This window comes from Equus caballus, chromosome 15, assembly GCF_041296265.1.
Source record: "Equus caballus isolate H_3958 breed thoroughbred chromosome 15, TB-T2T, whole genome shotgun sequence".
Classification (NCBI taxonomy): Eukaryota; Metazoa; Chordata; class Mammalia; order Perissodactyla; family Equidae; genus Equus; species Equus caballus.
Window position 1 is genome coordinate 90,863,545 of NC_091698.1, and position 24,690 is coordinate 90,888,234.

Below are 24,690 nucleotides of genomic sequence, written 5' to 3' on the forward strand. Positions count from 1 at the left end.
GTGCTGGCAAATATTGTGGTTAGCATTCCCTTCTCTCCTTGGTGTATCTTCTTTCAAACTTCTTAGTGTCCCCTTCCTATTATCATAAAATTGTAGCTTCTTCTAAGATCCTTCTGACTTGGTGAATTCTCTCTGGGAGTTTCGAGGGACATTTTCTTTCACTATGACTATCTCTGCCCTAATAAATCACTCCCACTGATGCTGATGGAGTGTGTTGGTTCTGTGAGATGTGATGGGGTGAGAAAGTGAGAACCACTGCTCTAAGGGGATGAGAGCGGAGTGGGGTGTGGTAGGGTGGGGGAGAAGATGGAGGATGGGAGGTGGGTAGGCTAGGTGCCAGGCCACAAGGCGGGAACAAGCTTGTCCTCCAGGTTAGGGGGAAGGCTAGTGCGGTGGATGCATGGAGAACAGAACACAGTTCCAGGTTTGGTCAGTGTGGTAGACAAAGTGGCCATGAAAAGGAGTTTGAATTTTGCTGGAAGCGAAGTTGCAAGGTTTAAGAAGAGAAGTGATTTTAAGGTGTGGAGCATGGATTTTAAGGGCAATAGTCTGGAAGCAGGAAGACCAGAAAGGATCTGTTGCAAGTGATGTTCATTACCGTGTTTTAAGATCCAGCTCAAATGTCACCTGCTTTTCGAAGCCGGCCTGATTTCCTCCGGCAGAGCCAGTCTCGCTTTCCTAAAGTCACCATGTTCCCTTGGACAGTCCACCATTTATGCTTCTTTCTCTCCCAGTAGGCAGTGAGTTCCTGGAGGGTCCCCTGAGCGCCTCCAGCCCTATGCTGCCATGATGGCTCTTCCGGAGAGGAAATGGGATGTAGGGAGAGCCTTTGAAGCTTCTGCGGGTACATGCTGTCCTTCCCGCTAACAGGGTTCTCTGGGGAATGTATGCTTGGCTTTCTATTCTCAGTAATATAAGTACAAATGTTTGTGGATGTTTGAAGCTCGGCTGACAGCATTTCTATTCATGCTGCTAGAATCTGTGAGGCTTTTCTTTTTTTAACGGAGAGCCCATAGCAAAACTTGGGTTACTTGGCTGGGGAAAGGAATGCAGTGTGACGACCAAGATGAAAGCTCGCGGCAAGCACACCTGGACGAAACGGGATCACAGAGGCCGGGGCCTCCTCAACGGGGATCCCGGGGGTCAGGCCCTGCGGGGGGAGGAGGGAGAATGGAGGAAGAGTAGCGGGTCGGACAGGCTGCGGCCATGGACAGGCCCAGGCCCTGGGTTCGAGAGAAGCAGAGCCGGGCTGGGAGGCGCCAGTGAAGCCCACCCAGACGAGGCCGGACGGGCGCCGCAGACATTCGGTTTCCGCCGCTGGAATGCGCGGACAGCGCTCCTTGTCCGCCCGGGGCGCTAGGGCGGGCTGGGTTTCCGAGTGGGCGTGGCCCAGGGTGGGCGGGGTTCCTGGGTGGGCGGGGCCCGAGGCCGCGGGACCTTTAAATCGGCCGCCGGGGCGCAGCGCACAGGCCCGCGAGCGAGCGACGCCCAGACGACCCCCACGGGAGCCGCCCCGAGCCCGCCATGCTGCGCCCCTTCCCGGGACTGCTCCTGCTGCTCTGGCCGCTGCTGCTGCTGCCGCCGCCCGCTGCTCCCGGCCTCCCGGCGCGCCCCGGCTTCTGGAGGCTGGTGCCCCGCGGCCCATTGGGCAGCCCCGGGCGCCGCTCCGCTCCGGCCGCCCCCTCCGGCGCGCCGACTCTGGGGCCCGGTCAGCCCGGCGGGGCGCGCGGCGCAGGTACGGCCCAGGCGGCGCGGGAGAGGGACTCTAGGACGAGAGGCCGCGAAGGGCACCCAGGAGGGACACCTGGCAGGAGGGAGGGGGAGATCCAGGGCTGGGGCCGGGAGGGAGCTGTAGGTGGGCAGGAGAATCTGGCATCGAATGAGGAGGGGAAACCTCGCTCACCTGCCCAGGGATGTGTTCCCTCCATCCCAGCCTGAGCTAGACCGTGGTGAAGAGAAAGAATCCCTCCTGTTGAATCCCATGGGGAAACTGAGGTCCAGAGAAGGAAGGGAGATGCTCGAGGTCACTCATACTCAGGGCTAGAATTTGGGTCTCCCGAAGCTCCAAACCAGCCACGTCGCTCTGCAATTTGGGCGGGGAGGATAGGGCAGCTGTGGGAGCGCCTGGGCGCCTCCCAGCTCCCTGTCCCAGTCCCTTCCTTTAGGTTAGGAAGAATAAACCCTTCCTGAGATTCTGCTTTTAGTTCTGGAAGTCACTCCATCTCTATCACCCCAGATCGCCGTGTGACCTTCTCTGCCTGACCCCAGCCCTCAGGTTGCCTCAGTCCCATCTAGGATCTAAGCCAGAACTGGAACTGGAAGGTCCAGGGTGGGGGTGTGAGGTCAGGAAAGAAACCTGAGGAGCCTCCCGGATGCCCCAGACCTGTCTTGTAACCATCCGGGTCTCACCCTCTGTTCTCCTGCCCCTGACCAGATGTTCTGCTTGAACTGATGGGCTTCAACTCCAGCCTGTGCTCTCTTCCATCCTCCAACACCCAAGACACTTTGGTCTTTGGTGAACAATTCCATTTCCCTTTTGGGTTAGTAGTTGGTTCCTGCGGTAGAACAAAGCTCCTGGAGCAGCAGAGCTGGAAGATCATCTGACACAATCCCTAACGGCATGCGCAGGGAAACTGAGGCTTATAAAAGTGAAGGAACCCAGCAAATCAGTTTCAGAGCCTGGAGTAAAACTCAGGGTCCTGATAGCCCAAGCAAAGGTCTTTCCGCTGCTCCAAGCTACCAAGCTCTTAATATGGTTTACATAAGATTTTTATCTTAATTACCAAAAAGTCCAGCTTCAGTCTTGCTAAAGAGAGGCTGCACCAAACCATTTTCTTGGTGTCCTGTCTCATCTGGCCAGTGATACTTCATGCCTAAGATTGATTTGTGTTGTCTATCCCTTCCTGCGCCTTTCTGAATAGTGCTGAGAAAGGGTACAAGGGATTCTTTCTTGCCCTAGCCCCTGCAGGCTGGATTTGAAATGATGGCAGCATTGTCATTGAGCTGGGAAGTGCCAGGATTCACGCGGGTTAAATTCTGCTTGTACCCAGCTGGTTGCTCCAGGCCAGGAAAAGGGGTAGGGGAAAGCTTTTCTTCTAAAAGTTAATCTTACCTCTGGTCCTGATGCTCCTCCCTCAGGGAAGGGACTGGGAGAGGGAGGAGAGATTCTGTATGGGGTGGCCATGTTCCCCTGAGCAGCACTGGTCCTTTATTACCTGGCATCGAAACCAATATTGAATGATAATCCTTTAATAAACACCACATTCCACCATTTTCCAAATTCCCTCCTTTTTGCAACCAGACATCACCAAGCTTTGCTGTGGGCTTTTATTTCTAGCAGGACTACCAGAAATTGGCGATATTGTGAGTATGGAAACATTTTAGGAAATTTGGATTCTCACTTTCTTGGTTTCTGAGACTCAGAGTGCTGCCATCTAATAAAGGAGAGTGAGATTCAGAAACAGATGTTGCAAAGGGGTCCGAATCAGGAAGTAACCAGATGCTCACAGAATTTCCTGCCATCCGGGTCAAGCCTCCTGTATTAGTTTTCCGTTCCTGCTGTAATAAATTACCATGAACTTAGTGGCTTAAAACAACGCACATGGACTTGAGAGATCTGTAGATGAGAAGTCTGACATTAGTCTCATTGGGCTACAATTAAGGTGTCAGCAGGGCTGCATGCCTTTTGGAAGGATCTGGGGGAGAATCGGTTTCTTTGCCTTTTTCAGCTTCTAGAGGCTGCCCTCATTCCTTGGCTCATGGCATTTTCCCTCCGTTTGTCAAAGCCACCAAAGGCGGGTTGAGTCCTTCTCACATGTCATCACTCAGATCTCCTTTTCTGCCTCCCTCTTCCACTTTTAGGGGCCTTTGTAATTACATTGGACCCACCTGAATAATCCCGGATAACCTCCCCGTCTCAAGGTCTTTAACTTAATCACATCTGCAAAGTCTCCTTTGTCATGTAAAGTAGCATACTTACAGGTTCCGGGAGTTAGGACATGGACAGCTTTGGTGGGGTGGGGGTGGGGGTGCCCACCACACCCCCGTAGCCCCCCACGGAGGATTCCGTGTGAAAAGCCAACCAGACAAGGAAGGAATCATGCACATTTACTTATAAGACCATAACCTTGATATTGGTAAGGACACCATTTGGGTGTTAGTGAAAGCACTGTCAAATATGGGGTTCCTATTCACCATGCATTTTTTCTTTTACTCCAAATATGCAAAAATACTAGATCCATCTCCAGGAAGGATTTTCAGGATGGTTCTTCCTTGCTCCCGATGCATGGTAATCAGGGATGAAATGAAATTCTAGAGTCGTTGTTTTAAAAAAAAGACAATTCCTTTTTTTTTTTAGATTGGCACCTGAGCTAAAACTGTTGCCAATCTTCTTTTTCTTCTTCTTCTTCTTCTTCCCAAAGCCCCACGTTACCTAGTTGTAGATTCTAGTTGTGAATGTCTCTGGTTGTGCTATGTGGGACGCCACCTCAGCATGGCTTGACGAGTGGTGCCATGTCTGCGCCCAGGATCCGAACCGGCGAAACCCTGGACCACCAAAGCAGAGCACGCAAACCTAACCACTCGGCCCTGGGAGTGGCCCCTAATTCTTTTGACTTAATTAAATACATGACATACAGCATATTTGAGGTTGATGGCTCAAAGTCAACAAGCAAGGTGTTTACCAGGTACATGAGATAATGTTGATTTTGTGGTGTAAAATGTTGCCTCAGAGAGAGGCAACCATGCACTGAAAAGCCCCTTTGGGCTGAGAGTCAGGAAACTCGGAGTCCCATCCATGTTCTACCACTTTCTAGATCTCACGCCTCCCTGAGACTCAGGTTTCTCACTTGTAGAATGGGCGTAAAAACAACCTCTGCACTTCTGACTTCACAGGGCTGTTGTGTTGGTACCCTGTGATCTCTAAAGTGTTATTGAAAGTAAGATTATTTATTTTATGAATTGAATACCTCCAGGAAGCGGGATAAAACCAAGAGGATAATTTCCAGGGTTTTTTTCTTTTCAAAAATTTTTTTCTATTTTATTTTTTATTGAGGTTATGATAGTTTACAACCTTGCGAAATTTCAGTTGTACATTATTATTTGTCAGTCATCTTATAGGTGCACCACTTCTCCCTTTGTGACCACCTCCCCCCTTCCCCTGGCGACCACTGATAATTTTCAGTTTTTTTAAGATTTTATTTTTCCTTTTTCTCCCCAAAGCCCCCTGGTACATAGTTGTATATTTTTAGTTGTGAGTCCTTCCAGCTGTGGCATGTGGGACGCCACCTCAACACAGCCTGATGAGCGGCACCGTGTCCGCGCCCAGGATCCGAACTGGCGAAACCCCCGGCTGCCGAAGCGGAGTGTGCAAACTCAACCACTTGGCCACGGGGCCGGCCCCAGTTTTCAGTTTTTAAAAGAAAACTACAGAGGCATAATTCTTGTTCCACATAGGACTTTTTCTGTTATCAACTACTTAGCCTAGGAATTTATTTTCCATCCATCTTTCTTCACTACTCACTGAGCACATTGCCTTTTTAGAGTAGCATCAACTTCCAGCCCCCTATTAGGAAAGGAAAGAACCCCGATTCACACTTTGTGCTCAGGAATGATCTCATTTCCATTGTACAACGTGTGTGTGCGGCCCCTGCGTGTGCAAGGAGAGAAGGGGGAATGATTTGAAAAAGACGTAATAACTGGCTTCTCTCTTAGCCAGTCCTGACTTTGGGATTTGATTTTGCTGGCGAGGAGAGGGAGGAGTGTAGAATGAGACTGGGGGGAAAAGGATAAGAAGAAGAGATGAAAACAAAAGTTTACTGTGTTACTACAATGTGCCAGGTCCTTTTGTGGAGGAAAGATATGAGTTCCTTGAGGAAGCAGGAAATCTGGCTTATTGGCTTTTGTAGCCCCAGAGCTTAATACATGGTAGACCCTCAAAAACATATTTGGTGAATGACAAAATGAAAGAGAGCTGCCTGAGAGAGTTTGGGGCTGGGGGGGTGGAGGTGGGGTGGGGGGGTGGGGGTGGGGCGGGGCGGGGCAGTAGGATAGATCCAGGTGGAAATCGCTGCTTTTTAAAACAAGGCACACTCACAGAGTTGGAAGTAATCATGGATCTGATTAAGTTGTCGATCCTCTTTCTACTTTACACTAGCTCAGGCTATTTGGGCCCCAAAGTTCACGAAACATGAGTGAGTGACACATGGAGGGAGAATTTAGGGCTGCTCTGGAGCAGTTTTCTTCCCTTTGGAAGTGGAGTAAAAGAAAGAAGCCACCAGAAGAGCACAATTGTGCCTCGCCTCAGACTCAGCCGCTGTCCGAGGGGTCTGGAAGGCCTTGTAGGGGAGTGTGAGTGAGGCTGCCCCAAGTTCACCTTTTACACTGTTCAGGACACTTTGTCCCATTGCCTCAGATGGTCGAGGTGCCCAGGAAAGGTCTGGAGTCCATTCATTCCTGGAAGTCAAGAGGAACCTTGGGGACAAACCCTTAAGCAGAAGGGTGAGGTTCTAAGTGAAATTCCAGGGCTCAGCAGCCTGTAGGTGAGATATTTGAGGAAACTGGGTGCCTCGATGTGAATCCTCACTAGGGAATTCTGAAGGCCTTGGTGTTTTCAACATCCAAGGGCAGGATGGTCTTCAGGAAGATAGCAGACAGTGGGGTATTTGGGGATGCTCCCCTGCCTGGCCTCTAATCCCTGAGCTCTCCAGTGTGAGGATTGCCCCATTTCTGATTGCTGTCTGATCATTGCTTAGTCTTTTCTGTTCCCCACACCCTTCTTTGCAGGTGTTTGCAAGAGCAGGCCGTTGGACTTGGTTTTTATCATCGACAGTTCTCGAAGCGTCAGGCCCCTGGAGTTCACCAAGGTGAAAACATTTGTCTCCCAGATAATCGACACTCTGGACATTGGGCCGGCGGACACGCGAGTGGCAGTGGTGAACTATGCTAGCACCGTGAAGATCGAGTTCCATCTCAACACCCACTCGGATAAGCAGTCCTTGAAACAGGCTGTGGCTCGAATCACACCCTTGTCTACAGGCACCATGTCGGGCCTGGCCATCCAGACAGCGATGGATGAAGCCTTCACAGTGGAGGCGGGAGCTCGGGTGCCCAGCTACAACATCCCGAAGGTGGCCATCATCGTGACAGACGGGAGGCCCCAGGACCAGGTGAATGAGGTGGCGGCTCGGGCCCGGGCGTCCGGTATTGAGCTCTACGCCGTGGGCGTGGACCGGGCAGACATGGAGTCCCTCAAGGTCATTGCCAGTGAACCCCTGGACGAGCACGTCTTCTACGTGGAGACCTATGGGGTCATTGAGAAACTTTCCTCTAGATTCCAGGAAACCTTTTGCGGTAAGTCTTTGCTTCCAGCTGAAAAGGAATGTTATATTCAGACGTTGTGTAGCCCTTAAAAAAAAGAGATTTATTTTTTATTTTTGGTAGAAATTTTATGGAAAATTTAAATATAAGCGATGCTTTTTTGTGTTTTTTACCAACTTAAACACATGTTGTTGGTTTAGAAATATTGAGCTGCCTTATGTATAACTTGGTTTGCTCATAAAATCTTCATGTTTGCATTAGAAATGCGAAGGTCTGGAAATATCCAGGATAAATGATCCTGCTGTTCCTTCATGGGGTCAGAAAAAAATAAAAATAAAAAACGCAAGACACCTCTCTTCTCCCCTCTGCCCACCACTACATTTTTTCCAGATATTTTCTTTAGCTTTACCATCTCTAGATTTAACAGAACTAGGCTTGTTTTCCTGCAGAAGACAGGGAGCTGTGTCTGTCCGTGGAAGGATCAGCTGGCCTGGATGCCAGCGTAACTGTCAGGCCGAGTGTCCATTTAGTGAATACTCTAGTTTTCAGATTTGGCTCTTTCTCTGATTATTCTTTGTGGGGGCACAGCATTAGGAATCAGGGACGTGGGGATTTCAGTTCACTTGAGAACAGGAAGCATGTTTTTTTTTTTTAATCATTCTTTCATCCTTCTGCTTCTTTCTTCCTTTAGGATGGAGTTGGAATATGAACATGCTAATTTAATTAGAATTTTTTTAGCATAAATTAGCCAAATCCATGAATATGAATTCATTCAAGGCTGACGTTTAGTTTTAGTCACTGATCAGAATTATGAATTTGTGGACTCATACTTTATTTTTATTTTTAAATTTTCTTATTTGTAATTTGTATCTGGTTACCTATGTTTATTCATGTTTTAATCTTTTATCATTTGGAGGTAATCTTTCAAAGCCCTCTATGGAATCATCCAAGTCAGTGTGGACAAATTTCTAGTCCTAGAGAGTTTTAAAACATAGGTCCCTTTTGCTGTAGTATATCTATTCCACATTTATTTATTCAACACACATTTATTGATCCCTGATGATACAAAGACAAAGGTAGTCTCTCCCTCCCTTCAAGCAACAGTCTATGGAATGAGACAAACAAGTGAACCGATAATTATAACTGTAAATTTCAAGGAGACTTTATATCTAAATTAATGTGAAACTCAGCAGTCGCGGGTTTGTCAGGAAATGGGAGATGAAGTCTTGGTCTGGAGCAAAGTTTGACCTCATCTCAGCCAGACTTGGCAGGTCCCCTTGTCTTTCCTGTCCCAGAACACTGGGCCTTGACACGCCGTCATTGGCTTTGGTGGTATCTACGTAACATTCATTAGTTTCCCAAAAGAAAATGGCTTTCTTTCTCCCAGGAAACCCCCCTGTGCTTGTGGGTGAGAGCTTTTCCGTAGAGATGGTGGTCTGTGGCAAAGTTGGGTCTCAAAGCTAGCACCTGGGTTGGGCTTGAAGGCCATAAAAGTAACAAGTGGTGAGTGGCAATCTTTTCCTTCTGGTACAAAAGACCTGCTTGTTCTGGGGGGAAAATGTCCTCTCTATGGAAAAAAGACTGAGGGGCAGCTTGTTGTAGTCAACGGGCTGGAAAGATCATTCCATGAAAGGGCCCTTCTTGGGAAAATATTAGCCTTGTCCTGTTGCCAAAGCAGTGGAGGCTGGGTTACCTGACACGGGGGTGCCAGCCTCCTCCAACAGGCCTCCTTGGTTTCTCAGAAATGACTAAATTCATTGATTCTCCTTTCAAAACATGTCATAGGAAAAAAATCCAATGAGATGTAAACAGCTCCAGGAGTAAAAAGATGGGGATGCAGTTTAGCGAACGTAATCTCATCTATTTTGTTCTTCTTTTTCTTTTTATCTGTTTGTATATAGCATATAAGTTTACTCTCCTTGCAGACGTTAAATGCTCTGAAGTTGCATACTATCCATTTGGGCTCCAGAACCCCTGCTGCATATTTAGAAGGCAGCTACCCACGTAGCCCTCCACCATCTGCATGTTCAAATATGTATTGCCGCCCGAGAGTGAGTGAGTTCCAGGCCTAGAGGAACACCTGAGGGTGAATTTTGTTTAGAATTCAAACTACAGAACCCTTGGAAACTGGATTCTGACTGCAGTGGGACAACTAGCTCATAGACCTTCAGGAAGCGCGTTATTCTTCTCCTCATTTCTTAGAGTTGGGAAGCAAAAGTCTTTTTCTTGGGCAGATTGATAAGTTGAATAAAGTGTCAAGTTGCCTGACCCTTGTGAGTGTTTGGCTTCAGGTCCAAATTCAAAATTCCCTTTCTCCTTTGAGAAAGTCAACAACAAGGTCTGTGATTTTAAATTAGTAACATTACTAGTTTAAGAGTGGTGTTTATTATTAATAAGCCAGGGGCAGAAATCAAATAGCCGATTTTTACAGTGAACTAAAGATCGAATCGGAGGGGAACCCGGAGAGCGATGCCTTTTCGACTTGGGAAAAAACTACCTGCAATGCTTCTTTCGTGTCGACACTGACTGTTGTAAACTTCTTGCACAGCTCCGGACCCGTGCATGCTTGGCACACACCAGTGCCAGCATGTATGTGTGAGTGACGGGGAAGGCAAGCACCATTGCGAGTGCAGCCAGGGCTATTCCCTGAATGCCGATGGGAAGACGTGTTCAGGTGAGGCCTCCTCAAGGGATGGTGCTGACTAGAACTTATCTGGGGACTCACTCTCTACGTTTTGGACTCGCCTTATGTTTTTCTCCTAACTGCCTTTTGGCTGGTTTACTGTTGTCTAGCAACAATTTTTCTTGAAAAGAACACGAGGAGAAAAGTGAAATAATACACAAATCAGCTTATTACAAACTTACTACTAGTTTTAGAGAAAAAGGTTAGTAGGAAAAAGTGCTTACTGGCCCTTACTAGCCTTCCTTACTAGGAAGGGGGCCAAAACTCTTGGTCCTTTGGAGGATTTGGAATTTTTCCTGGATTTTATTTAATTAAATTCAAGCTACCCCTTTGTCTGTATGACCATAGATGCTCATGGAATCTGGGAGTGGAAGAAAATTTAGAGAGGTCCTCACTCTTCTGGTATATGAATGCTCACATAAAGTCAATGAAGAATGGAAATTAGATCCACTTTTTTAAATCCTAGAGAAACGTTTTGAGAGGAAGAAATCTTAGAGATCATTTAATTCAACCTACTGATTTTAGAGATAATGAAATTGAGACCCAAAGAAGGAAAAAGACTTACGTATGTCATGAGGTCTGTTAATGAAAGAGTCAAGACCAGGAAGTTGGTTCGCAACCTCTGGTTCAGTAGCCTTCCTCTTGTGCCAAGCTGCCCCATTTCATTAGAAGTGTGTGTGTGGGTGGGTGTGTGGCCTGTATTTATTCACCACATGTTTTCTATGTGTTCACACTGATAGCTATCGATAAGTGTGCTCTGAACACTCATGGATGTGAACACATCTGTGTGAACGAGAGAACTGGCTCCTATCATTGTGAGTGCTACGAGGGTTATACCTTAAATGAAGACAGGAAAACTTGTTCAGGTGAGTTTAACCTGTGGCGGAGGATTTTCTCTTTCTCCCTCCTTCCCTAGCCAGCGTTGGAGGGGGAGGTCACGTTGATGGGGAACTTGGTCTGTTTTCCTCTCTTGCCACCCTTGGACTTTTCCCATTTCTAAGTCTTATTAGAAAAGTTAGAAATGGCAGCATGTGTGTATCATGGCCCACATGTGTAGTGTGTTATTCATTTCCTTCTCTGTACCCAGCTAACAGGCCTTTCCAAATGCTAAAGTCAATTTAGTAAGTTAAGATCAAAGAACATTCCAGAAGATACTTACTACTTACAAAGGGAAAAACAGTAACTTCACAGTGGAGAAATCTGGCAGACACCACTTTAACCAAGTGATCAAAGTTAACATCACCAGTAATGACACATAGTGACATTGTGCGTCTCCTGACATGACACAGTGAAGGCACAACAGCTCCTCTGTGGTATTCTTGCTAAAATTTCAGAATCCTGAGGAAACATTAGACAAACCCAGATTGAAAGACATACTACAAAATAATTTTCCAGTACTTTTCAAAAGTGTCAAAGTCATGAAAGACAAAGACAGACTGAGGAAATGTCCTAGATTGGAGGAGACTAAGGAAATGGGACAAGTTAATGCACTGTGTGATTCTGGATTGGACCCTGGACCAGAACAAGGACGTTAGTAATGGAACAACTGGCAAACTCTGAATGATTAGAGTAGTAGATTTGTAATGAATGAATCTGTGGATTCGTTAATAATATTGTATCAGTGTTAATTTCATTTCCTGGTTTTGATAATTATATGGTTATATAAGATGTTAACATTTGGGAAACTGGGTGAAGTATAGTACTTTGTACTATTTTTGCCTCTTTTATAAGCCTGAAATTATTTCAAAATGAAAAGTTTAAAAATAAAAAATACTTAAAAAATATCATGTCAATGCAGAGAAAAGCTCACTGAATAAAAATTTGAGTCTTGAGTTCTGATGTTGGTCTGAATCAGTTGGTCTCCTTTGGACTCAGTTTCCTGATTTATAACAGGAGAGGGTACAACTATAATTTCTCAAAGCTGTATGTTTTTCTGAATCTTGTGTAATTAGCCTCAGCTCTTAGAATCCCTCTGATTCGGTACAAATACAATAAACCTAAAAGGAATACTTTAGAAAGTATTTACGAGATACTTAGATGATAAAAACTCAATGTAGATGATTTTGAAAAGGAGTTGGAGAAAGTAGAAGAATAATTATTGTGTGCGTAAGATTTTGTTTAACTCAGCTACTTCTAGTAAGAGTAAATATTACTGATGGCTTTGAATGGTTTCTAATAAGCTTTCCTCTTATATATTTCTGTCCGCAAATAAGAAAATATCTATCTATAGGTAATAAAAGACTTCACACTTAATTTCTTTTCTCCTTGACTTTGGTTTGGCAGCTCAAGATCAATGTGCTTTTGGTACACACGGCTGTCAACACATTTGTGTGAATGACAGACCTGGGTCCCATCACTGTGAATGCTATCAGGGCTACACTCTGAATGAAGATAATAAAACGTGTTCAGGTAAGTCTTCACTCAACACATTCTTTCATACTTGGCTCTTTCTATTGCAGTGAAACCAACTTGCAATTCACAAGGCGAGAGATTCTTTTTTTTCTCCTTTTTTTAAAATTGAGGTTATGATAGTTTACAACATTGTGAAATTACTGTTGTATATTATTATTTGTCAGTCATCTTATGGGTGTGCCCCTTCACCCTTTGTTTCCACCCCCCACACCCTTTCCCCCTAGTAACCACTAATCTGTTCTCTTTGTTTATCGTCCACATATGAGTGGAATCTTAGGGAGTTTGTCTTTCTCTATCTGGCTTATTTCACTTAACATAATACCCTCAAGGACCATCCATGTTGTTGTGAATGGGACGATTTTATCATTTTTTATGGCTGAATAGTATTCCATTGTATAAATATACCATGTCTTCTTTATCCAGTCATCAGTTGATGGGCGCTTAGGTTGCTTGCATGTCCTGGCTATTGTGAATAATGCTGCAATGAACATAGGGGTACATGAGTCTCTTTGAATTGCTGATTTTAAGTTCTTTGGATATACCCAGTAGTGGGATGGCTGGGTCATATGGTATTTCTATTTTTAATTTTTTGAGAAATCTCCATACTGTTTTCCATAGTCGCTGCACCAGTTTGCATTCCCACCAGTAGTGGATGAGGGTTCCTTTTTCTCTACAACCTCTCCAACATTTGTTATTTTTTTGTCTTGGTTATTATTGCCATTCTAACGGGCATAAGGTGAAATCTTAGTGTAGTTTTGATTTGTGTTTCCCTGATGATCGGTGATGATGAGCATCTTTTCATGTAAGGCGAGAGATTCTTAAAGGTAATTTAAAGAAATGGGCTTTAGACATTCTATGGTGCTGTCAGACCAAGGCTCACATTTCTCAGAGGGCAATGAGCTCATTAGATTTTGCGAACATCACTCACTTCAGAAAATTGCTGGAAATGGGTAGGGAGTAGGGGATATGAGAAAAGTGAATTGAATGTAGGATCCCTATTCAGGAAAATTTTATAGCTCTGTACACTGGGGACTTGTAAAACAAATAGGAAACTTTGGAGGAAGCAGTTGGAGAGTAACTGGTGTGATAGGCTGAACTGATCTTTTTCCAATTAAAACTTGGCCTGGAACTTCTCTGTAGCGTTAATCTTAAAGCTGGATCGTTTTAGTAAAGGGGACTTTGTAAATGACTGAATTAGATCTTCTAGTGAGTTTGAAGCAAGTCCTTCCTGACAGTTTCTAGATGACCAATCTTCAGTGAATCTGAGCCTACGCCTTGGGTAATAAGCGCATGCCAGTACTGCTAATCCTCATTAATTTGATTTAAACACACTGGCAGAGCAGGGTGATATTTATAATGTAAAAAGACTCCTAAGAGAAATTCCTAGCTTTCCAGGTGGTGTTTAGTTTGGCCTATTGAATATTTTCTAAGATTGTATGTGTATTTTCCTGTCTCTTGAGGAGATATATTATGCGACCTTTTCAAGAGAGATTAAGGGAAATGGCATATCACCAATTCTATTTTTTTAAAAAATGAAATTAATGAAAGAGTACTGAACACCTATTTTGTCCCCAGGACTGTGCTAAGCGCTGTGGAGCATATTTTCTGCCTCTCAGCCACTTATGGCCTGGGTGCAAAGAGAACCAACGCCTTAGGAAAGCAGAGACTAAGTAGCCAGGGGGAAGGACTGCCAGTAACTAAGGGCTGTGGAGGCAGGGCGGGTGGGACTGGAGATGGGCCTCAGGGGATGGGAAGGTTTAGGTGGAGGAGTTTAGATGGGGAAGGTTTAGATGGAGCACAGGCAAGGGGGTGGCTTCTGTTGTTTTGTTCAGGGGGTAAGACTAAATCAACTAGGGTGGGAGGACTCAGGGCTGTGCTACTTAAACTGCTTACAAGGATCCCACTTAGTACTGTAAGCTGCCAAGAATGTTGAAGAGCTTGGGAAAGGAAACGAAAACAAATTTACGTTTAAACTAACAGATACTATGGAACAAATGGAACATTTTATTTAAAAAAAAACATGAAACATCAAAGAAGAATTTCAATTAAGGTGGACTACTCCAGGCAATACCAGATACCAGGCAGGTACCCAACATTCTTCAATGCCTGCTGTATGCCATACACGAGTTTAGAGACAGTCAGACAGCTAATGATCACAGAACCTTATGAAGAAACTGAGGCACAGACAGATTAAGTAACTTGCCCATGGTCACTTGGCTAGTGAGTAGCAGAGCCAGGATTTGAACACAGGCCCTTGCTCTGGTGGTTACGTATGCTGTTAAACGGTAAGCCATACTAAGCTATACTATCTCATGGTGCAAAGCACCACAGAGCTAAGGGAGATAGAAGAGAAATACAAGACAACCCACAGTGTTTATAGACTTTAAAGTAATAATGATTACTGTTCCCAAACTGAAGTATATAACATGGGTCAGAGCCATCTAATGATCTGCTTTCCCCTTGCTGGGTAGTAGGAAGTCTTGTAAATTAAGTGTGGAGCCCCAGATCAGAGGCCAGGGGGTGGACGCATGCCCAGCTGGTAATTCTAGAGTTGCTGCTAAGCTGGGATGAGGGAAAAATGAAACGTTCTGCTCTTAGACGTTTTACTGAGACAATCTGAATTGTAGTGATGAAGGGGGATGTCAGAGTTTAAGTTGGAAAGACACTTCATGGGTAGATTACAGAGGGCTTTGCATTTCACACAAAGCTAGTTTATAGGCAATGGTGAGCCATGGAAGGCTTTTGAGCATGGATGACACTTGAGAGTTAGAGGGGAACAAATAAGCTGGTTTGGGCCCTGCAAAGGCAGAAGAACCTGTGTCTGCCAGGAAGCCTTTCTGGGTTTACTGAAGGAGCGTTGCTGTTTTCAGTTGTCCTGGGCCAGTTGGGTCATGGGACTAGAATGCCACTTTTCTCTGCTCCCCACTCAAATTTGGGCAAACTGTCTTCCTCTGTGAAATGTATTTACTTGTGACAGGTGATAAATACTTCACCATCCAATTGTCCGCATCATCATCATCATCACCATTATTGGTTATTGTTTTTCTCTCTGTCTGCATGCGTGCACATGTGTGCATATGTGTGCGGGTGTGTGTGTGCCCAGGTCACTGTTTTCTGCCCTACTTTGTAAGCTTGCAAAGGCATGCCCTTGGGCCATGTAGTCCTTTTTGTGCAGCATCACACTTGGCTCTGTGTGCAAATAGGTCCCTGATAAGTTATTTATGGTGATGGCAACGCTGATCCACATATAGCTGGAAACGTTGGAGGCACGGATGGTCAAGACTCAGTGCAGCCCCAGTGCTGCAGGTAGGAAAAAAAAGGCACCCCCAGATATCTACAAAAAACAAAAAAGGAAGGAGTGTACACAATACAAGGTGAGGCTAAAGGGATGTGAGATGTGGAGTGGAAAATAGACTTTTTCCTTCTGGAACATGAGAGACTTGTTACTGACAACTGAGAGATTTCTTCTCTGCACTTTTTGGGACCAAAGTGAAGCTTTTTCTCCCAAAAGTCTGCGTTTAGCTTCCTGTTGTGATCTGTGAATATTTTTTCCTTGCGCCCCTCCTGGTTAGTTCGTAACAGGTGCGCTCTGGGCACTCACGGCTGCCAGCACCTGTGTGTGAGTGACGGGGCAGCGTCCTACCACTGCGAATGTTACCCAGGCTTCACCTTGAATGAGGACAAGAAGACGTGTTCAGGTAAAGACTGTCTCTTTAAGCCTATTTTGTTTGGTGGGGAAATCTTCTAGGAGTAGCTTTCCCCTCTCCAAGTCTGAAGCTCAGTTCTGAGGCTTTCTCCGGGTCAGAATCCTTGAGTCATTCCCAGCTGCCTTCAGAAGGAAGCCATTCTACTCCTCCACCAGGCATTCTTCCCTCTGTGATCTGATTCCATCCTCTCTCTGTGTGTTTTTCTTGCTAATTTCGGTCTCTTCTTATCTGAGTCGGGGTTTTTTTGTTGTGGTAATAAAATACACATAACATACAATTTGGCATTGTAACCATTTTAAGTGTACAGTTTGGTGGCATTAAGTACATTCACGTTGTTGTGCAATCATCACCACTATCCATCTCCAGAACTTTTTTATTATCCTAAAGTAAAGCTCTGTGCCCATTAAACAGTAACACTCCATTACCCTCTGTCCCTGTGCCTGGGAGCCACTCTTCTTCAATCTGTCCCTACATTTGCCCCCAGGTTCCCTCCTTCTCCCCAAGTCCTGTGGTCCAGCCACCTGGACTATTTGAATTCCGGGAGCATGCCCTGCAAGCTCCTGTTTCCATCCTTTGCTGTGATCCACTTCCCTCACCACTTTTATTTGTCAAAATCAAGAACCATATCCTTGCCAACGTTTGGTTTTGTTGGATTAAATTTTTGTCAATCTAGTGGATGTAAAGAAGTATCTCCCCATTGTCTTTATTTTTCCATTTCCTGGTTACCAGTGAGGTTAAGCATCTCTTCTTATGTTTATTGGTCATTTGAGTTTCTTATTTGGAAATGCTATTTATTCTGTTTTTGTATTTTCCTATTGGGTTATTTGTATTTTTCTTATGGATTCATAGGAACTCTTCACATTTATGGATATAAATTCTGTGTTGTTCTTATGTGTTACAGATATCTTCTCGTAGATTGTGTTTATCTTTACTTCTTAAATGATGTCTCTGTAACAAAATTCATGATATTTTAATTCTTAAGTAGTGCAGGTTTTTTAAATTTATTTTTATTTTTAGTAGTGTTTATTTTTATTATGCTTTATAACTTACATAAGTGTTCTATAAACTACTTTGCATGAATCAAATATTACCAAATAATGTTTGTTTGTTTGTTTCTTTTCTAATTTCCAGGGCTAGTTCAGCTTTCACCCCCTCTACCAGAGTTCCCCTTATCCTTCTATTGAAACTTATCCTCTCTTTCAGCACCAGACACCTTGTGTGGTGGTGGTTACTTGTGTGTGTTCCTTCAATCATTCCTTCATCCATTCAATATATATAGCACCTACTGTGCTCTAGGCACTAGGTATTCAGTTGTGAACAAAACATGTATGGTCTTTGCTAACGGTATAGGGGAGAAGGACAAGTCAAAAGCAAAGTTATAAGTTAATAAGAGCAATGATAGAAACGAACAGGGTCCTGAGAGAATGGGAGTTGAAGGAACCTACTTCAGGTCGGGAGTGGAAGAAGTGACATTTGAGACTCGTGGATCAGCCGTAGTTAGGTTGAGACTGGAGTGCTGGGAAAAGAGGGAGGGAGAGCCATGCCACGTCCTGTGTGGTGGCTTTAATGGGGAGAGGAAGTGAAAGGCAGCTGGTGTGATGGAAGCACGATCAGCCGGGGGAAGTGTGGTGTAAGATAGTTTGGAGAGTTAGGCAGGGGCCAAACCATGCTGATCTTCTGGCTTAAGGGAAAGGAGTTTATTTTTTATACTTCGGGAAATGGGAAGTCATTGGAGGGTTTTAAGCAGTGGAGTAACATAATTCTGTTTACATTTTTAAAAGTCACTCTAGCTGCTGTATGAAGAGCAGACTGGAGAGGATGAAGAGCAGAATGGGGAGAAGAGTTTGGAGGCTATTGCAGTGGTCCAGGCTTGGGTTAGGATGGTGACAACGGTGATAGAAGTAAACAGATTCAATGAAGGAGGTAGAATGAACAGGGCTTGGTGATATATTGGATGTGGGGGATAAGGCAGGGGAGGAATAAGCATGGCTTTCATATTTCAGACTTGAGCAACGAGGAGGATGGGGTGTCTTTATTGAGGTGAGGAAGACTGAGGGTGGAGCAGATTTGAGGGAGAAAAGTCAGGAGTTGAGTTTTGGACTCATGTTATGCTCCTGCAGATTGCAAACCCCAACCCCCAAGGGCAGTAGGTTTTGTCTGTATTCCCAGCATCTACCATAACACCCCACGGTTACTCAGTGGATATTTCTTCACTCAAAGTAAAGTATGGATCAGTTTCTTGGGGTCTAAGAAGGAGCAGCTTCCTTTTAGAATTTGAATTCGTCTGGCTACCGTCACTCTACCTAAGTGTTCAATCTTCAGAAATATCAGTCTTGGGCATTTTTTCTTCTCCTGGAAGCTGGGGAATCCAGCATGATTATAATGGTTTAGGCTCTGACCTCATTTGTTTAGCCATTCACTTACTGATTTGCTCAGCAAGTATTCATGGAGCTACTGTTCTATGTCGAGTATCCTATTAGGTCCTGAGGAAGGAACGGGAGACAATCAAGGTTTTGTCATTTGCAGGGCACAAGTCTTGCACTTCTTTTGTTAAAATTACTCCTACATATTTTATTCTTTTTGATGCTATTGTGAGTGGATCCATCTCTCAACTTTCAATTGTGCTACATTCCAGTTTTCCAATTTTCTATGTTTTAATTAGAATATCCCACTGAGGCCCCTGCCCTCACAGGGCTTATAGTCTATCAGGCAAGACAGACACTAGAAAAGTCTCTAATGTATCCATTTTATCCTCTGTACAGGGATGCTGGGCATGTCCTTGATATTCAGTAGATACTTTCTGGCATACTGACTGATTGAGATGGGATTTGAGCTGGTTGTCCCCAAAGGTTTGACAGGATTTGGATAGATAGATTATATTCAATCAAGTGAATTTACAGTCTAAGTGCTGTATCATATCTTTATAGAGTATGGGAGAAAATGTAGGTGCAAAGGACCACTTCCTGTCCTCAGGCAACAGTGCCGGAAGATTGTACAGACATTAGTACTACTCAGTTGGAAGATTGTTCCTCAGTCTGCAGACCTGGGAAGTTACTCTTACTTCTGTCGGGCAACTTTCGGGGCTCTGGTATTGAGTAGGAATAACTGCACTGAATTAGAGAAAGCAATGGGAGTCAGCATTATCATTCTCCCAGCTTCTTTGCTTAAATGTCAAGAACACCTAAATTTTTGGTTTCAAAGTATTTATGAGTGAGAACTAGAAATCTCAATTCAAACCATTCAATAGACTAGTAGTCTGTATAGGAAATCAGGGATTATCTAGTTTTAATCCTTGAAATATTTGGCTGCACAAATAGAGGACTGTTTTCCTCATTTTCATTTCTTAGTGAGGACACAGTATCACAAGGTTAATTGATCTAGCTCCACATTCTTGGCTTCCCCCTACACCATCTTTTAAAAATTTACTTCGTATCATGGAACATTTCAATGACAAGAGTAAAGGAAATAATATAATGAACTCTCATATAACCATCACCCAGGTTTGACAACTGTAATCTTTTCCCAACATCTCCTAATACAATTTCTTCTGTGACATTAACATGCCAAAGTATTTTCTCCTCTTTCTGTGTATTCTTATATGCTTTTACCTCTCAGAAAAATGCACTTAGGTAAGTGTCAAAAATGGAAATATTGGGACTGGCCCCGTGGCCGAGTGGTTAAGTTCTCGTGCTCCACTGCTGGCGACCCAGTGTTTCGTTGGTTCGGATCCTGGGCGCAGACATGGCACTGCTCATCAAACCACGCTGAGGCAGCATCCCACATGCCACAACTGGAAGGACCCACAATGAAGAATATACAACTGTGTACTGGGGGGCTTTGGGGAGAAAAAGGAAAAAAATAAAATCTTTAAAAAAAAATTAAAAAAAAAAAAGTGGAAATATTAAGGGCCAGCCCCAGTGACCCAGTGGTTAAGTTCGGTGTGCTCCGCTTTGGTGGCCTGGGTTCAGTTTCTGGGTGCAGACCTACACCACTCTTCCGTCAGTGGCCATGCTGTGGTGGCAGCTTACATACAAAAAGAGGAAGGTTGCAGCAGATGTTAGCTTAGGGCAAATCTTCCTCAGGGGGGGAAAAAAAGGAAAGATCGAATCATAGATTTCCTGATTTGCTATGATGTCTAATTAGCTATCACATTTTGTGTACTGTCATTGTCATCAGCCATTGAAGAAGCGCGAAGACTCATCTCCACAGAAACAGCTTGTGGGTGTGAAGCCACACTGGCATTCCAGGATAAGGTCAGCTCCTATCTGCAGAGGCTGAACACCAAACATATCCTTTCTGGAAGGTTTTCTGCTTCTCCTTGAAGCCAACTAGGTACTATAATTGAGCCAAACATTTTAGGATATTCCACAGGATAAGACCCATGTTAAGTTTTAAGATGAGCAATAGTATTACACAGCTTTTATTTTTCAAATTGAGTTCTTTTAAAATGTTTTAATAGACCATTGCACCCATTTAATACTTACATGTAAAAGCTGCCCAGCTATTTCTTTCTCGTGCTTTTCCATGGCAGTACATGCTCCTAACTGAGCTCTCAGTAACACATGGAGCTATTATGCTGATTCCTCCATGTGGCCTTCTTAGTTCAGAATCTGTACTGTACAGAAGGAGTCAGCTGATTGGTGGGGTGTGACAGCTCAGATGACACATAATTATACACTTTGGCTACCCACGTGGTCAAAAAGCAGATTTCAAAATATAACATGGTACCATCTCAGAAACTTTCAAAATCAGTTCTTTAGTCAAAGGAGTAATTTAGGAAAAGTACTTTTTCTTAGCACAGCTCAAGTTAACAATACTGTTCCTAGGGACTTTAGAAGAGTGCCAAATTGTGATGGGGACACCCTAGGAGTAGCAGAGACTTTCGGGGGGTACACAGAATATTTTAAAGAAATCTGTTTTCAAATCCTTCACTTCCTTAAATTGATCTGCCTAAAATGCTACTTGGGGTCAGCTGGCATTCTTTTCGCATCTCTCACTTCAGGACCACCATTCTCCTAACTTTAAACATGAAAGGCATACCTGCCACATAGCCTGAGTCTTACCAAGGTGAATTTCTTGGAAAAGTACAATCTCCAGAGAGCCAAACAAAGGGACAATTCAACAGTTTTTTTATTCAAGCCTTCATAAACACTGCTCCCCTATTCCGTCCCATTAAGATATACCTTTCCAATTAAATTTTACCTTTTATTTTTAATGATTTTATGTCAAAATTTGTAATTTGTTTGTTGTTTGGATCAATTATGTGTTCATCATAGTTGTAATGGTAACTCAATCCAGACGATTTAAAAAAAAATTTAGGGCCTTCATGGTCAAGAAAAATTAATTTAAAGGTAATTTCAATATAAATGTGTATGTGCTTGTTAATGTATAGTTTACTTCAGAGAAGTACAATGGCGTGCTCAAGAAAAGATTTCCAAGATTCAAATCACAATAAAATTCTGAGGAGAAAGTAGAAAGGAAATACAAATTCATGGAAATACAAATTCCTTTATTTTAAATATTTTATTTTAGAAGAATGATAGTAGGTATCAATTCAGTATGTTATTAATATTACACAGGACATATTTGAAAGACATTTAAATTTTACTTTAAAGATTCAATATTTATAATGTAGCAGAAATTGCACATTTTGTAACTAAAGCTTATGAAAACTAAATATAATTTAAATATGCATGACATCACTTATTTGTCAAAATTATTTTAGAGGATTTATGAGCAAAAATGTTTGAAGACCACTGCTTTATATCGTGCTCTCTAAAGAATAGAATTTCTGGAGTTTTAGATTAAATGAGACTTTTGGGACAAAACAATTTCACTCTTTTTCTTTATTTACAATAGAAAGTAATTATTTTCTTTTATCTTGTTTTGAGGTGTTTGAAAGTATGTTTACGTTTTCTAATGTCTGAAAATAAATGGTGTTGGCCTTAACAACTAGCCACTTGATGACATTTTGGAGAAGCTGCAAGCAAATGAATACGGACAAATACATCGTTAAATTGCTCAATTTTTTCACCTGGAAATATGGAGAGCTTGGTGTATTTAATACTTTTGCATACTCCAATGTTCCTGCTAATAATTTGCCAATACAAATGCTTGAATATTACTGGATAAGTAGTATGAGGATCTTCTGGAGAATCAGCACCATTTTTCTAAGGAAATAAATGTCCAGATCCTTATTAAGAACAAACTTTAGTGTCTCTAAGCTCTGACTGTGAAATGGTTGGTAGAAATAGAATGAGAAGTATAATGTTTCTTTCCTTCTTTACTAATTGAGCCATTTAATTTTTAAATGTTCATATTAGTAAGATAACCCTACTTACAATGGGAACTTTTGATCTATTTTCTTTTGATAGTATTTATAGAATAAACCAGTCTTATTACTGAGAGTGTAAATTATACAAAGTATTTACACATACAAAAATTCATATAATTAAACTGAGATGAATATCATTTAGAAATGTTTGCTTAACATTTTTGTTTTTTTACTAGAGTATTATTGAAGCTGTGATCAGGGGTTGTAATACACATATCTAAAAATAGTGAATACAGATCAAGTGAACATTACATTGCCATTTTTAATTCATTTTGATGTTACAAAGAAAAACACAACTAAAGACTTTAGTTGTGAATTAAGAGTGTTATAACCTTTTACAAAGGACAAAAAAGCCTAAATTGACTTTATTGTTTTACTTTAAGATCCTATCAATAAAATTATATTTATAAATATTGCTGTAACAAGTGACAAAACCTAATGTTGTCTTTTGAAATGTTAGTGATAAGCCTAACCTTTTTTCACTTATATATATGATACACATAATTTTTTTGAGCTTTAAAGCCTATAACTTTTAGAAGAAAATAGTCCTTTAAATTGTGTACTAGTCAATTCTTTTGGTTTGTATGGTCTTTAGTATAATAAAAAAGTTAATATCTTTACATATTATTGTCATGCCTTTTTTTGGTGACATATCAATTTTGTCTATTAACATATTTCCTTAAACTGAATTAACAATTATTCTGAATATATAACAGCTTCTTGTCAAAGGACAAAATGTTGTGACTCTTCCTATAATTTAACCTCATGCTGTTAAGGTTAAAAATGTAAGTTTAGGTTAAATAGAAAGGCTTTAATCAAGAATGTTGTTGGAGAGGGAATAAAACAAAATTATCTAAATTTAGATGAAATAATGATGAGGGTACATTAATATATGCACCTGAGAAGCAAATATAACCTACAGAAGTAAACCCAGAAAACGGTAAAAAGTCTAAAATATAAACTTTAAAAGGAAGAAATGAAAAATACATCAAGGCAGTATATATTATATGAAACATATATTGTTATTTCTTAACATTTTTGAAAAGACATGACATAGAGTAGTATTATTTTCCAAACTTAATTCGAGCACAGAATCAGTCATACACATTAATATATCACAGAGAAATGGTGCTACAGAAGGAATACATGAGAGCTCACGGGCAAGAACTAGGGAGAGGTATTTAAAGAGATGACTTTTTAACAGTGTGACCATCAGTAACTAGCTTCAGCTAATCAGGTCTTAAACCTGACCAGTTGATTGCAATCCCCTGGCTTAGATAATACTGATTTGTTTTATGAATCCAGTATAGGGAGCCCATGAGCAGGTGCCAACATATTTTAGGAATTTACAGTTTGGTGCTGAAAAAACAGATACACATACATTTGAAAAGAAATAAATATATTATCTGAACGGGACGGGGGTTAAGTTTGGAAAGAATTTCTCAGGGAGACCTGATTTGTGTGTTTGGCTAGGCACATTGGCCAAGAGGATATGTAATCATAGGATATGTAGAATAGTCTTGGAATGGTAGGATGCAGAAAGCATATTGTTTTGCCTAGAGTAGGGACACCATAGTAAAGACATTTTAGGGTCGAAGGAACATCTGCTTTTAGCTGGGGTTTAGGTTTCAGAGGAAAGGCACTAGGATCATTTCAATTCTTGAGTGTGTTGGGTGAGGCACATAGACTCAGGTCAAAAGATCTGAACATCTGCCCGGGTTGGAGAAAGAAGCTACCACTGCATAAAGTCTATGCCAGATTATACAAATCAACAGTGGTAGCCACAGAATATGGTAAAAGGAAAAACCAGAGAGAAATAAAAAATCGGTGAGACTAAACAATTTCATGGGAGTTCCTGCCCTGTGCCTAAAATTGTGGTGATTTGTAACTCTCCAAGCTTTCAAAAAGAACAAAGGAAAAATGAAGAAAGAAATATGGTAGTAAAAGAAGAGAATATTCAACAGGCGAGAAAATAACCAACACCCTCAATTAGTATTTAAAAATGGAAGGCTATGCCCCAATGGCAGTTACATGCTGTAATAGCCCAAAGCTCATACATGTTCTTTTTATAAGGACCCTTAGGCTGCAGTAACAGCTTAAACTGTTAAAAAGTTATGAAACAAACATCATAAACACAATCTCCTGTCCCCAAACTGCTCTGAGGGTTCTCCAACTCCCAAAGGCGCATGGGAAGGTTTGTAAGCACTGAAAACGCACGTTTGCTCTTTCATTAGGCC

General features: G+C 42.6%; 1 protein-coding gene across 1 annotated transcript; it reads left to right on the forward strand.

Moving 5' to 3' along the window:
• Window positions 1–1,400: 1,400 nt before the first annotated feature.
• Window positions 1,401–23,073, forward strand: MATN3 (matrilin 3). Its single transcript, XM_001501755.6, has 8 exons — window positions 1,401–1,735; window positions 6,784–7,350; window positions 9,866–9,991; window positions 10,741–10,866; window positions 12,284–12,409; window positions 15,985–16,110; window positions 20,296–20,406; window positions 22,080–23,073. Exons 1-8 carry the CDS (start codon window positions 1,525–1,527, stop codon window positions 22,133–22,135), a joined length of 1,449 nt encoding a protein of 482 aa, XP_001501805.3. The 5' UTR covers window positions 1,401–1,524; the 3' UTR covers window positions 22,136–23,073.
• Window positions 23,074–24,690: the final 1,617 nt, after the last annotated feature.

Bases quoted from the DNA above. Each gene is read 5' to 3' on its own strand.
- MATN3 (XM_001501755.6), top strand. From the start codon at position 1,525: ATGCTGCGCCCCTTCCCGGGACTGCTCCTGCTGCTCTGGCCGCTGCTG. The intron at 1,736-6,783 runs GTACGGCCCAGG...CCTTCTTTGCAG, and splicing joins CGGCGGGGCGCGCGGCGCAG to GTGTTTGCAAGAGCAGGCCG. The intron at 20,407-22,079 runs ATATCCTTTCTG...ACAACTAGCCAC, and splicing joins GCAGAGGCTGAACACCAAAC to TTGATGACATTTTGGAGAAG.